General features: G+C 57.0%; 1 protein-coding gene across 1 annotated transcript; it reads left to right on the forward strand.

Annotated features, from left to right (window-relative positions):
- Window positions 1-7,534: 7,534 nt before the first annotated feature.
- On the forward strand, window positions 7,535-8,985 carry IER5 (immediate early response 5). Its single transcript, XM_057374913.1, has one exon. The coding sequence runs from the start codon at window positions 7,664-7,666 to the stop codon at window positions 8,375-8,377; it is 714 nt and encodes a 237-aa protein (XP_057230896.1). The 5' UTR covers window positions 7,535-7,663; the 3' UTR covers window positions 8,378-8,985.
- Window positions 8,986-13,804: the final 4,819 nt, after the last annotated feature.

Consider the following 13,804-nt stretch of genomic DNA (forward strand, 5'->3'; position numbering starts at 1 on the left):
GTTTGCAGAGGTGCCTGCTCAGCATGGGAACTGGATYCCCGGCTTTTGCAATCCCAGCAGTTTTCCTCACACACGCTGTGGGGTGGGAAGGTTGTGGCACATGTTGAACCGGTTTCTGCAGTTCTTGGGGTGAGAAATCCGCCTCCTGCTCCGGCCAGCCCCACGCCAGGAGTGGTGCAACAGGTGGCAGCTTTAGGGCTCGCATTTGCCGGCCCTTCCTTGCTGAATTTGGGATGACTTTCCCACGCCGGCAGGATTTGGGGCGTCCCTGCCAAACGTGTGCTGAGCATGGGAGGTTCCCTCCAGGAACAGAGTGCCAAGAGTTGCTGGTCCAGTTTGTCTGTCCCTGTCCCACAAAGATCTTGTGCTCCCCAAAACCTCACGATCCTCCTGTGACTCCCACCCCTGCATTCCCTGAAACCTTCACTGCACTGGGAATAAAAAAGGGAAAAGCTTCTGTAGCTTCTTAGAGGTACTAGACAGGAATTTTAGAAAACCTTTAATAAATTATGTGAACACTTTATTTACTTAATTGAAAAAGGGTTGGTTTTTTTACAGAATCACAGAATCACTTAGATTGGAAAATACCTCTAAGATCATTGACTCCATTTGGAAAAAAAGTGTAAAGATTCACAGAGCTRTTGAGGGCTGAAAATAAGAGGTTTAACCAAAATCTGGGGATGTTGTAAACTTTCCAGGGATAAAAGAGACAGCCTGGCCTTTGATGCTGGAAATTAATTTACGTGATGTAGTAAATAATTTAGATTTCTACCTGAAAGCCACTCCATCCGCGCTGCAGTTTGTATTTTTTTAGAATGAGGGTGTTTTTTGCTGTTCCATATGGGAAGCTCTGATTTGGGGCTTGGAGGCAGCAAGGAGTTTTTTGGGAGCTCTTCAGCATGCCTGGCTGAGCGATTCCTGCCGGGAGAGGAGCGCTGGGTGCAGAGCACGCAGCTGCAGAACTGGTCAGGAAAGATCTGATGAAACACTTCTGCACYGAGAAAAGTGCCAACTCGTCAGAATCCCAGCTGTCTGCAGGAAAGAGCTGGGCTCCCTGCAACTTTTATCAGGAAAATCTTTGTGGCATGTGTGTACATGCGTGGGGAGGGGGGGGTGTGTGATCCGTGTGATCCCGTTCTAGCCTGGTGCAAAGAATGTGTGTTTGGTTTGCTTCCTCTCAGGGAAAAGCTGGATTGGTTTGGATTTGGATTTATAAAAGCAGAGGGGACTTTCCCCTCCCCACCCCTGAAAAGGTTTTACAGCTAAAGGAAGAAGCCATAAAGGGTTTCAGATGCTTTGGTGGTTTTCCTACTCGTTTTCATTTTTAGTGATAGTTGAAAATTTTCAGCGGTGGTTTCAAGAGGATTAAGGCAGGGATGATGACACAAAACACTGATCTGTAGCTAAATACTCAGTGTTGTGGTGGGCAGCAAGGGTTTACATCAAATCTCRAGGGTTTTCATCAAATCCTACCCACTCATGGCCTCTTGGAATTTGTAATGAGGTTTCCTGAACCTGATTTTTACAAATTTGTGGGGACTTCACTGAGAGGCACAAAGGGGACAGATGACAGAGTCCCTAACAGAGTACGTGGCACAGACAGCAATCCCTGACTGGGCATCCAGACAAAAATGGAAAAAAAAAATGCCATAAATAGGGCATAAATGAGCAAATGCAAGGTGATAATTCATAGGAGGAYGCTGGGTGATTATTCAGATTAAGGGTTATTTTGAAGAAAATTAATTTTCCTCTTTGCAGTGCGTGAGCAGTCAGTTCATCTTAACAAAGATGAAAATGGGAAATGAAATTGAGGAAGGGAGCATTGCTTTCTGCAGGATGAATCCCTGGGATTTCCTGCTGTGGGAAGGCAGGGGTGCTGAGAGCTTACACCGATACAAAAAGAGGTTGTTAAATTGCAGAAGTAGTGAAGTGCTGGAGTCCAGAGTCCTTGTTATGGGTGAAATTAGAAGGAATTTTCCCAAGCAGCATTTCTCTATAACCTTCCTCATTATCCCTGTGTCAATGGATGGCCTCTCTGGGCTGAAGGCTCTCCACGAACCCAGTGAAGGACAAGGTGGTCGAAGGAAGGTCCTTCCAAGAGAGAAGGGGCACAGATCAGCAGGAGCAGAGGCAGYCAACACCTGCTGGCAGGCACAGATGTTTAATTTTGCCGTTTTCCTTGGTGGGAGGAGGGATTTGACACAGACAGGATCTGCTCTGCCCTTGGWGAGGATCTGCTCTGCCCTTGCTGCTCTCCGTGGTGGCTGCTACTCTTTTCTGGCAGGTTCCAAGGTCCTCGGTCCCGCTGGGGGACCTCGAAGGAAACGGGAAGCGGAGCAGGGAGCGCCATGGCTCCGGAGCATCGCTGTGCCACCTCCCCATCATTCCAAAGTGGAAAGCACTGAGGACACATCTGCGCTCTGGGACGTGCACAGGGCTGTGGCTGTCGTTTGCCCCTTGGCTACAAGGAAGGTGACATTGAGAGGGGAAAAAATAATTAGGCTGAGACTCCTCTGGGCAGATGGAGTGCCAAGCTGTGGCTGCGGTTGGCTCYGTGCGGGGTTCCCGTGATTAACTGGAGATGTTTAACCCCAGGAACAGAGGCTGTCACCTTCTTGAACTCAGAGTTTGCTGGGGAGAAAATTGCTTCAGTGAAAAATGTGGGCTCTGCTGGGCTGCATCCTTRCTTCTTTTCCCTCTGGACACAGGGCAGCCTTTGGAAGTGGCACATTGCAGGCATATCAGAGAGGGAAAAAAACATACAGGAARGTGGACTACAATAGAAGGGTTGTCTGATAGGAAACCCCGGACAAATAAACGCATTTTTCCCCAGGAAAGCCAAACCAATACCATAAACCATTGAAAGATGTGGGGCCACATTTTTCCAAGGGAAACAGCTGCCTGACTAAGCTGATAACTGGGAGTGGGATTTTTTTGTGCCCCTCTTTGTGTTTGGAGAGGTTGTTGGAGGAGTAGCAGGATATCTGATGGGCAGAGGGACAGGTCACAGTTCTCCAGGGGAGGAGAGGGAAATCCCAAGCCAGTGGCTCAGATCGAGGGAAGGGAAATTTTAAATCATTTGTGTAGCGGGAGAAAGGGGAATCCCAGGTCACTGGTGAAAAAAAAAATGTACAGGAGGGCGGAGAGTCCTGCCTGCCTGGGGTATCAGCACTATCTGCCATGACAAGGGGGTTTTAACCTTGGAAAACCCCTTTGCTTTCTAGTTCATGGTGTGCTGCAGGTTCACAGCTCACTGTGGTTTCGGGTGTTTCAGCGCTCTCAGAAGCCGAGGGAGCTGCTTCCTCTCCTTGGGGTTCAGGTCTGTATTGATTTGTTTRTGTTTGTTTCACTTGTGTTTGGTTTCCATTGATTAGTGTTTGGCTCTCTTGGCTGTGTTTTGGGATGTTTCCCAGCTCTTCTGACCTTATCTCCAAGCACGGATAAACCAGAGCATTTGGGAACCCTGRGGGATTAGTTACCAATATCCAACCATGGCAGGTCCAGACTGCATYCATGTGAACCATTGATTTTTCTGGGAAAAAACCCCAACCCCAGACAACTTTCCTCCTCTTCCTCCCGAGCTCTGCATGGGTGCCTCACAATTTAGATGTTTATTCCTATCCAGAAATTAACTCAAGCTGTGGATAGATTCCCATTTGGAAATGTTCCTCCCTGTCCTGGTTCGTTTACGTCAGCAATCGCTGGGGATGCGCCTGGATCTCCCTGGGGCTTCGGCTGTCCTGAAGCTCTGTTTTTGTTCCAGGCCACTGTTGGTATGAAAGCTTTTGCCTCACACCGATAGAAGTGATGGACTTTTGACTGATTTGTTCCCATCCTCTTCCCAGGAAGGGTCTAACTCATGAATCCTGGTCTGAATTGAAGAGAGGGCTCGGTGCACTGCTGGGACAGCCGGTGATGGATGACTTCAGCGTGTGCTTTGAGGAGACCCTAATTTCACYGTCCATCCTACCCGCAGGGTTTTCCACCTCTTTCTTTACTGCATCTGSCTTCCCCCTGGGGCCTGGGCCGCACATTTGGTGACAGCGAGGGGCTGGCGGGGGGCCGGGGAGGGGGACAGGCGCCGCTGTCGGAACAGGATCTTGCTAACCACATCCTCATCCCACGGCCGCAGGTCGGGGTGGCCGTGCTGGGCGCCAGATGGCCGCGGCGGGACGGAGCGCAGGCGGCCTCGGGGGACCGGCAGAGCCCCGGGGCCGCTGGGGCTGCAGGCAGCCGGCGAACAGCCGCAGCATCCCCCGCCGCTCCCGGCCAAGATGCGACCGCACSAATCCGCAACGAGCTTCCCGGCGCCGACCTCCTCTGCTCGGCGGCGAGGGGCGAATTTCAACGCCTCCGAAAGAGCCGGTGGCGTGCGCAGCCCTCTGCAATTATTAGTTGTACCACAAACTGCTTCCTGCCTCGAGCTGCTTTTATGTCGCATTGTTTTCCTTTCCAGGTGGGGCTGTGGGCTCCCCGCTGCCCGGCCGCCGGGGCTGCCTCCTCGCCGCCGTGCCGGCCCCGCCGCCGGCTGCAGCTCTGCTGGCGGAGAGGCCACCTTTGTCTGCCAGCCAGCCAGCCCGGCCGCCCTCCTCCTCCTCCTCCTCCTCCTCCTGCCAGAGCTATTTCGGGAAACAGCAGCTGAGCCAGAGGATTGTTAATTGTTCGTCAAACCCCTTCCAACCCGGTTGGATCACATGAGGAGATTAGAGCGCCCGGTCACACCCTTTCCCTCCGCCTCCTTCTCCTGTATCCCCCCCTGACCCGCAGGGTGGGGGGCAATGTCCCCCCCGCCGGCAGATGGAAGGACGGGAGGCGCAGCCGACTCTCCGGGGTGCTGCTCCCAGCCGGGCTCCCACGCAGCGCCCGGCTGTGGGAATCACGGGGATGCCAAGCCGTGGGTATCGGGAGGGCAGCCCCAGAGGGGTCACCGCCAGCGGGGCCGCTCCGGGTGCGGGCAGGAGCCCGGGGCAGGCGCTAGGCAGGCAGACAAAGCCACCCCAGGCGCTGACCTCAGAAGCTGCCATGTGACTCTGCCTCAAAGTTACTAAAGCATGACATCAGCCTGGGAGGGAGCGGCGGGGCTGCCACCAAAATACTGCCTGGCTTCAACCGGCTGCCGCGCTGCCTCTGCCTGCGCTGCTGCTCGTCCTCTCCTGCCTGCYTCTTCCGTGGAATCCCCCTCGATGGAAAGCAAACCATCACCACATCTCTTTGCAAAGGGCGCAGGAAGCAGGCAGGGGCAGGGCAGACACCGAGGCAGGGCTTTGGTGCCCTGGGAATAATGTGCTGAGGGTTGTGCCTGACACCAGGCACRGTGTCGGTGCGTGAAACTGGGGGTACAGCGTACAAGCTCTGCTGCCTGACATCGTGCACSTCTGCTCCTCCCTGCCAGCGCTTGGTCTGACACTAAAAGAGATGAGGGACCACTCACCCCTGTCCCCATCCTGCTAATCCCTGGCTGGAGCAGGGAGAGGTTGCTGGCCCGCCTGTTCCCAGGCAGAGCAGTAGCCAAAAGGCAGTGAGTGGGGAGAAATGGTGCCTCGTGCCATCAGGGTGAGGTGGTGAGCGGCAGAACAGGTCAGTCYGCTCACATCCACACACCTTCACCCAGCAGAGCTCCCACGCTATGCCTCCTCCACCTGCACTGGGGCTTTTCCCAGCCGGCGCGATGACTTTGCACTGCTGCTTTTCGTCCCTCAGTTGGGATATACTCAGCTGAGATGTATCAAATGTGACTTTCTGACCCAGGTTACCTCTGCTGAGGATGCAGGTAGCAGTCCCAGAGCTGGTGTTGCGTTTTCCAGGGGCGCAGCCAACATTGTGCCACCGAGGGGACMCTGGTGGTGGGCAGACGTGCTGGCTGCGGGTGAGGAGCTGTGACTGCAGTCCCAAGCATGTGAGCCCAGACCTGCCCTGGCTGGTTAGACTGACCCGAGGGCTTAGGACAGGGTGTTGCCGGCCCTCTGAGGTGCGGGGAGCAGGTTTGGCGGGTCTGGAAACCCTTGGTTCCCACCGCTGGAGCTCGCGTCCCTCCGACCTCCCACGCCGGGTGTGGAGGGGACAGCCCCACTGCCTGCAGCCAGGAGAGGCTCTCCCAGCTGTCAGCTGGGACTTTTTGCCTGTGGGGAAAGCTGGTCCTGGCTGTTTTGGCTGCTGTTTTGGCTGTGTGGCTGAGCATGCTCTGGTCACTTCAGATGAAGTGTGGCAGGTTTGGTGGAGGAGGTGGGCATTTTGAGATGTCGACACCCAGGCTGACATGCTGTTGTGTCTGACACCCAGAGAATGGCATTGGAGGTTTTCCATCTGTGTTTGACCAGGAGGAAAACATACATTTGTCCTGAGTGTGGGTTGCTTTTTCTTTTTTTTGAGATGGCTCTTGCTCTGTCAACTATGTGTTGGTGTGGCTTCATCTTCACCTGTTTTTTTTGTTACTTCTGTAACCAGCCGCCCCTTTGTCCTTCCAGAAGGTCAGGATGTGGTGACAGATCCTGCCAATAAAACATCGTGACAGCCTGTGGCTTTCCTTTGGGGGAGCCTGTGGATTAATCCCTTGGGAAAAAAAGGGATGGAAACAAGTTGCGATGTGTCAGCTGGGAGTGGAAACTGATAGTCCGGGGCAGCATGCTGAACTTCCTTAATTTTAGGCCCTTTCACTTCTTYTCTGCTTGCAGATAGTGGTTAGTCCTCAGTGGAAGGAGGAGGGTCCTCACTCCAAACGCTGAAACACCCTCCAGGCTTTCTTGGAGGCTTCCCCAGTGCCAGGAGCTGTGTCTGTGTTGTCCCCTGTGGTCCCCAGCCACCTGGCTGGTCCTGCCACCAGCTTTCACAGCCACAGCCAAGTGAGATTTTGGTTCCCAAACAAAGTGCTCCAGTTTGCTATGGTCCCCATCACCCTTGGAGATACTGGTGGCCTGTTGCCCTCCCCTGTAGCCCTTCCCACCTCTATTTGTTTTTCCCTTGCAGCCATTCCCACTCCCGTTGTGGATCTGCCTCTCTACCCTGGGCTTTCTGTGAGCTTCACTGCCAGACCCCTGGAGCAGAATTCCGCCTGGCAGCTGGGCAGGCATGGCTTTCTGCTCCAYGTCAGGACAGATTTTCCTTCAAATTCTCAAAGACACACTTCCCCCTCCAGCCAACACCAACACCAGCTCCGTCTCAAACACGATAAGATATCAGAGACGGGCTGAATTGCGGGAAATCTTCCCAACCTGACAAAACGGGGGCTGCGCTTGGTTTGATTTGCTTTGTTSGGGGTTTTTTTTCCTCCCCCAGGAACGTTTCCCCCGCTTTGGCCCTGGGTCGGACCGAGCCCCCGTGGGGTGCAGCGAAGCGGGGGTGCCGTTGCCGCGGTGGGGCCCACCCGTGGAGGCGCGCTGGCGTTGCCGCTTTAAGAGCCCTCTCCGCGGGGCGAGCTTTCGAACGCGCTGCCCTGCGCCGCTATTGGCCGGAGCGCGCGCGCGGGGGCCAGCCGGCGGTTGGAGCGGCCGGCGGCGCGCTCTGATTGGCCGAGGCGGGGGCGGTATAAAAGGCGCGCGGGCGCGTGGTCTCGCTCAGTCTGCGGCGCGAAGGGGCGGCGTGCGGAGCTGGGGTGCGGCGCGGGTCCCCTGGGCCCGGCGCGGATTTTTTTTTTTCTCCCCCCACCTCCGCCCACCCGGTTTTCCCCATGGAGTTCAAGCTGGAGGCTCACCGCATCGTCAGCATCTCGTTGGGCAAGATCTACAGCGCGCGGGGCCAGCGTGGCGGCCTGAAGCTGCACAAGAACCTCCTGGTGTCGCTGGTGCTGCGCAGCGCCCGACAGGTCTACCTGAGCGAGCCCGGCTGCCCGCCCGAGCTGCCCCCCGCGTCCACCGAGCCCCCCGAGGAGGAGCCGCAGTCCCGCACCGCCGCCTGGGCGACCGAGGAGCCGCCGCCGCCGCCCCCGCAGGACGAGGTGGGGAGAGACTGCCAGGGCCCCCGGCCGCGGCGCTGTTGCTGCGGCGAGGAGAACCGCGGGGGCTGCGCCGGGGCCCCCCCGCCGCCGCACTGCCCCCGCAAGCGGAGCGCCGGCGAGCGCGGCCAGGCGGGCTCTCCGGTGAAGAAGCCCCGCCGCGAGGAAGAGGAGCCGCCGCCGCCGCCACCACCGCCGCCCTCGCCGCCGAGCGAACAGGAGGACATGGAGACGGGCAACGTGGCCAGCCTTATCAGCATCTTCGGCTCCAGCTTCTCGGGACTGCTCAGCAAGGAGCCCAAGGGCCGGCGGCGGCCGCCCCTGGACGGCGGCGAGGCGGCGGCGGGCACGGCGCCCGGCGAGGCCGCGACCGAAACGGGACAGATCTGCTGCGACGAGCCGGTGCTGCGGACCCTCAACCCCTGGAGCACGGCCATCGTGGCCTTCTGACGGCCCGGCCGCAGAGACTGTCTCCCCGCCGCGGGCTGGGGGGCCCGGAGCTGACACCCACCCGGCGCCGCGGGGCTCCGGCGCCGGCCAGTCCCGGCACCCCGCGCCGCCGCACGGGAGGGACCGCGGGGCAGCAGCGGCAGTACTTCCCCGTTCCCCGCCGCGTCCCGGCTGCCGGCACCCGCCCTGGGAGCGCCCCCGGCCCTGCCCTCCCGGAATTCCCCTTCCCGGCAGGGCCGCCGCCCTCCGTGGCGCCCGGGGGAGGCTCCTCGGCTGCCGCCGACCCCGGGGGCGCCCCTGGCGGGTGATATTTTAAGCTTGGAAAGTATTAAGTTTATTAAATAAAGTTTCTATTTTGGAAAGGTTTAGGTCAGAACTATTACATGGTGCTTTTTAAAAGTGTTTATTGAGAGGAACGAAGTTTACAGACGCTCTGACGGAAAGTCCTTGAGCCTGTTTGTTAGGCTTGGTAACTCCCGGTCTTTGTTGTATAAAGGCTTGGGGCTCCCGTAGGGAATTTTGTACAGTGTTCTCCTTCAGTGATGTATCATGTTTTGTATAAAATGTAATTCTACGTGTACAACACGTATTAAATATTTTCAACTGTATGAGCCTAGTTCCTGTTTGTGCCCCGCTGGCTCGAGGGGGAGGAGGGCAGGCAGCAGCCGGGGTGTGGTTCTGCATGTCTGTGGCTGGATCCACCCAGCCTCGCCAGAGGCTTGGGGTGGGTTGGAGTCCAGCTCTTCTGGGAGCTGGGGAAGAAAGGGAACTTGTGTCAGGGTGCCCTGGAGTCTTYCCCAGGATCTTCCAGGTGCTCCCACTGCTCTTCGGGCTACAGCCTCTTCACGGCGCTGGGGCTGCCGTGGCATTTGAGGTCTTGCTGTGAAAGTACCTAATGTGCAAAGTCACTGTCTGTGGGTGGAAAGCGGTTGCTAAATCCCGGAGGAGCAGCTGGGTGCAGTCTGACCAGGCCTGTGGCACAGCCGGCCCGAGCACTGGCCTCCAGCATTTGGCTGCTCAGAGAGCTGGGTTGGGATTGTGTGAATGGATTCTTCCCAGCAGGACACAGCTACTGCTCTGCAAGAAGTGTTTTTCAGTGCCTCCTCTTTGCTGTTACTTGCGGAATAGTTCAAATGATAAATATCAGGAGGGGTTTTTTTTTTTTTTTCCTCTTTCATTATCAGTAAAGCTCTAACTGGGTTAAAGTTCCTGCTCCTAGGGGTGGGGAGAAAAGTTTGGCCTCGGCTTCACAGTGAGTGGAGCGCCCCAAGGCGCTGTAATTAGACTGAATTGTGGGGGATTTTTTTTTTTCCTTGCTTCTTGCTGGGCGATTCACTAGAGGCTTCTCTGCTCCTAATTAATGAACTTTTCAACTGAGGATTGCATTTCTGGCAAGTCGAAGATGTTTGTATGCTGTGAAATGCAGCCTGGGATATCTGGCTGAACCTTGGGAGCCTATTGTGGATGGGAGATGAGGAGTGAGCAGTGTGAGCGTCTGCCCTCTGCTTTCTCTRTGCTGGAATAGGCATGCAGGGAGCAGTGCTGTCCCAAACAGAGGGAGGAATGGGGTTTTTACACCTTGTTTCTGTGAGAACTGGAGCAGTTGGGCTGTGTCATCCCAAAGCACTGGGAATGAGGAGATTAGAAGAAGCTGCCTTGTCTGGGGTGGCCTTGAGGCAGCTCTACTACTTTGTTTACAATTTAACAGCTCCCTGTTCTTGGGTAAAAGCAAAAGTCCTACCATCTTAATTTTCTTGGTAATTGCAYCTAATGGTGACACACAATTTCAGTCTGGTAGATGACACAAGGAAATGGGGTGTGATGAGACATTTTATTTTCACTTGCTGACCTTTGGGAAGTGTTGGGAAGGCACTGTCCCTGCTTCACTTGTACAGGTGCTTTCCAGGAGATCCCCAAGGGAGATGAGGTCACCTCAGGATCTCTCCAGTAAGAGGAGCAGCAGGAGGAGGAGAATGGCCCCCAGCTCTCCTGCTCCCTCAGGAAACACCCTGCTCTGAGGGTCAGAAGCTGGGCTGGAGGATGGACATCAGCAGTTTCCTTCCCCAGGCTGGGGGAAGCAGGTTTCAGTCCTGCTCCTTGTCCAGCACCAGCATCTCCATGGAGGTGGATGATTTTGCCAAGCTTTCTAGTCCTGGAAGTGGGATGGGGRCACTCCGGATCTTGGCATTTCCAAAGGTTTTCTGGGTATCCTGGGAGATCACCTGGTCCCACTGGTTTGTGTGGCCCTGATGTCCCTACACCCACAAGCCCCAACCTCCCTCTGGCACAGCACACCAGCAGCGCTGGTATCTCTGTCTTCCCGAGGAGAGTTGTGCAACAGCTTAATTGCTGCTGGCCTCTGCAAACAGGGCAGAGACTGCCCACAGATGCCCACGCAGCTCGCTCGGGGTGCGTGACCTCTCGTGGAGCTACCTGAGGTGAGCAAGTGCTCCCTTCCCGGCTCGTGGCCACGGAGCCGTGTCCCCGAAAGACCCAGCCCAGCTCCATCTGCTGTTCCGAGCACGCCTCGCTTGCTCCCGTGGCTGTGTTTTTATGACGTGTGGGGTTTGCTCTCTGGGACGTGTGTGTCCCTGGGGAGCCTCTGGGTGCTGTGGATGAAGGGGATGAAAGAAAGTAAAGGAGATGGGATAGCTGCTGGTGAGCTCTGCTGGGGGTCAGCACCAAACCAGCCTCAAATCGAAAAAGATCTGTAATAATGACACTGTGATACTTTTAGAATCAATTTTTCTGCTATGTGTTTTTTTTTTTACTCACTGCCTTTTTTTTTTTTCTTTTTCCAATTCCTAAAATCATTTTTACCTTAACTGAACCTGTTTTCCTTAATTCATCTGTTCTGTTGTCCAGTCATCCCCTGGACTTTTCCTACTACGGAGATGAGGGTGACGGATGGGACAGCTGAGCAAGGACAGGGAGTGAGCTCGAGCTGAGGCTAATGACCCAAACTCCCTGCCTAGGCCAATACCAAAGGAGGGAAGAGAAGTGCATAAATAAGCCAGATAAAAATAAAAACTTCCATCACTTGGGAGAGAGGTGACTCCTATGGAAACTGCCTCACCGGGTCGAGGAGGATATGACTTAATGGGAAGATGGCAGGATCCTACCCTTCCTAGAATAGTAACGAGCTGCTGGAAGCACTCGCCTCGGCTGCTGCCCTTCCCCCAGTTCGGGTCAGCTCCCGCAGGAGAGAAGTGCTGGGAAAATCCTTCAGCACAGCCGGAGGGTGGGATAGCTGCTGGCAGRGGGAGCAGGGAGCGCGGCAGCTGGGCTGCCAGGAMGATGCTTGGGAAGGAGGGCAAGCAGCAACCTTTCCCTTTTCTCCTGCCGTAATCATCCAGGAGCGAGCCCTTCTCGCAGCTTGGGGCGGGTGAGCTGCGGCTCCCCTCGGGGATACCTTCTGGGGAGAGGGAGCGGCCGAAAACCGGCTCTCGCCCATGAGGGAGTGTCAGCGGTGTGAATCATCCAGCCCATAAAGGTGTCTGGCCCGGGCCAGGTGCCAGCCAGGGCTGGGGGAAGCCCTCGGGGCTGGGAGCCGATGGGCAGCCAGGGGTTCGCGGCAGGCTCCGCGTTTCACTCCGGCTGCTCTCGCTCCCTCCTGGCCTGACGCAACCCGGCACCACCCGCCCATCCCTCCTCTCCTGGGGCAGGGGAAGGGGAGGAAGGCGCTGCACACTCACTGCTGCAGCATCCTGTGTCAGCGCTCAGGAATCCGGCACGCTGCTGGGAGGGAGGTGGGAGGCGGGCCAGCAGCGGGGCTGTGTCTGCTGGGGCCTCTCCCTGCCTGGGGAGCCGCGGGGAGCCCGGGGCTACCGGAGCATCCCTGGGGGCTGCGCCTGATGGGGCTCTCTATCCCTTGGGAACACGGGGCTACCGGAGCATCCCTGGGGGCTGCGCCTGATGGGGCTCTCTATCCCTTGGGAACACCGGAGCATCCCTGGGGACTGCTCCTCCTGGGGCTCTCCCTGCCTGGGGAGCACCAAAGCATCCCTGGGGGATAGTTTTGCCAAAAGCTAAATCCCAGAGCAAGGTTTTTGTTTGGAAAGGAGGGATGAGGGAAGGCTGTGGCACGGTACTGCGTGTTTGAATGATAGTTCCCAAAGCTGACGGGAGGCACGCCTGGATCCCCCGTGCGCTGTGGGGCTTGCATCTGTCTCCAATGGACTGTGCTTGCCGGCGGKGCTCTGCCAATATATATTTAGGGTGGGTGGAGGGACCCTCTCCTCGGTCCCCGGCGGGTTGGGGGGTTCTTGCGGGGGAGCAGGGAGAGGCTCCGTGTTTTCCTGGGCAGGGTGGTCCAGCCCAGGGSGAGGGGGAAGGCGGTGGAGCTTGCTGGCAGGGCTAAGGCTCGTGGAAAACTCCGGAGCTTCTTCCAAGGAGGATCCTTTGAGAGGCTGCAGTGGGGCAGAGTGAGGGGCTGGCACCGTGAGGGGACGGCTGGAGCGGGGAGAATCTGGCTGGAAGGTGCCCAGAGCTGCCTTGGCAAGGAGGGAACCCACTGGAAGAGAGTTATTCCAGGCCAGCACGGTTCCCGGAGGCAGGGTCAGGGCCAGGCGAGCACCGGGATGAGCGACAAACACAAACAACTCCCTTCTCCCGGTCTTCTGGTTGTGATTTCTGCTCCCGACATGCAAACCCTGCGGGGCCCCCCTCCCCTCCCTCCTTCTCCCCAGCTGGGCGAGGGCTGGCCTGGCCGCCTAATGAAATGCAGAGCTGCTTGGGAGAGCAGGGGGGGGAAAAAAAAGGCTCTGTTTGAGGTTTTGTGCCTCTGGTTTCCTCTGGCCCTCTCTCCCAGCGGGGTGATTTATTGGTGATGGAGCCTGGGGAGAGGGGGAGGGAAGGGCTTAGAGCTGCAGGCAAATAGTCATCGTTTATTTCCCAAGCATTCACGCGAGGCAGAGGGAAAAAGGGGAGGAGGAGAGGGAGGTAAACTGCYTGGGCAGGGGCTGAGGAGCATCTTTTACCGGAGCTGAGCTCTCCCGAGCGTTGCTCTGAGGCGGCATTCGAGCGCTTTGCACACTAAAGGACTGGCTTTGTGGTGGATGCCCTCTCCCTCTACCCCAATTTTCYCACCTTCCCTCCCTCCTGGCTTCCCACCGGCTGGACAGCGGGGTGCTGAGAGCTGCCTGCTCTTGTGGCCCAGTGACCGGTGCATCTGAGGGGGACACCTCAYCCTTTTGCCCTTTCCCGCAGCCCCAGCCATGAGAAGCAGAGGTGCTGGCTGTCACCGACCTATTTTTGGGCACCGGCATGCCCCRAAAGGCACCGGCACGCCGCGCCCTGCCTGGCTGCAGATGCATTTGCTGCCTGCAGCTACCCCGGCTCACAGCAGCCCTGCACTTAAGCCAGGCTTTAGGCTGTGCCGTGGTGCTCCAGCACTGCCAGCAGCGATGTCCCTGTCCCCAGGGATGC

This window comes from Malurus melanocephalus, unplaced genomic scaffold (assembly GCF_030028575.1).
Source record: "Malurus melanocephalus ecotype Western Australia unplaced genomic scaffold, MMel_1.1 scaffold_236, whole genome shotgun sequence".
Taxonomy (NCBI): Eukaryota; Metazoa; Chordata; class Aves; order Passeriformes; family Maluridae; genus Malurus; species Malurus melanocephalus.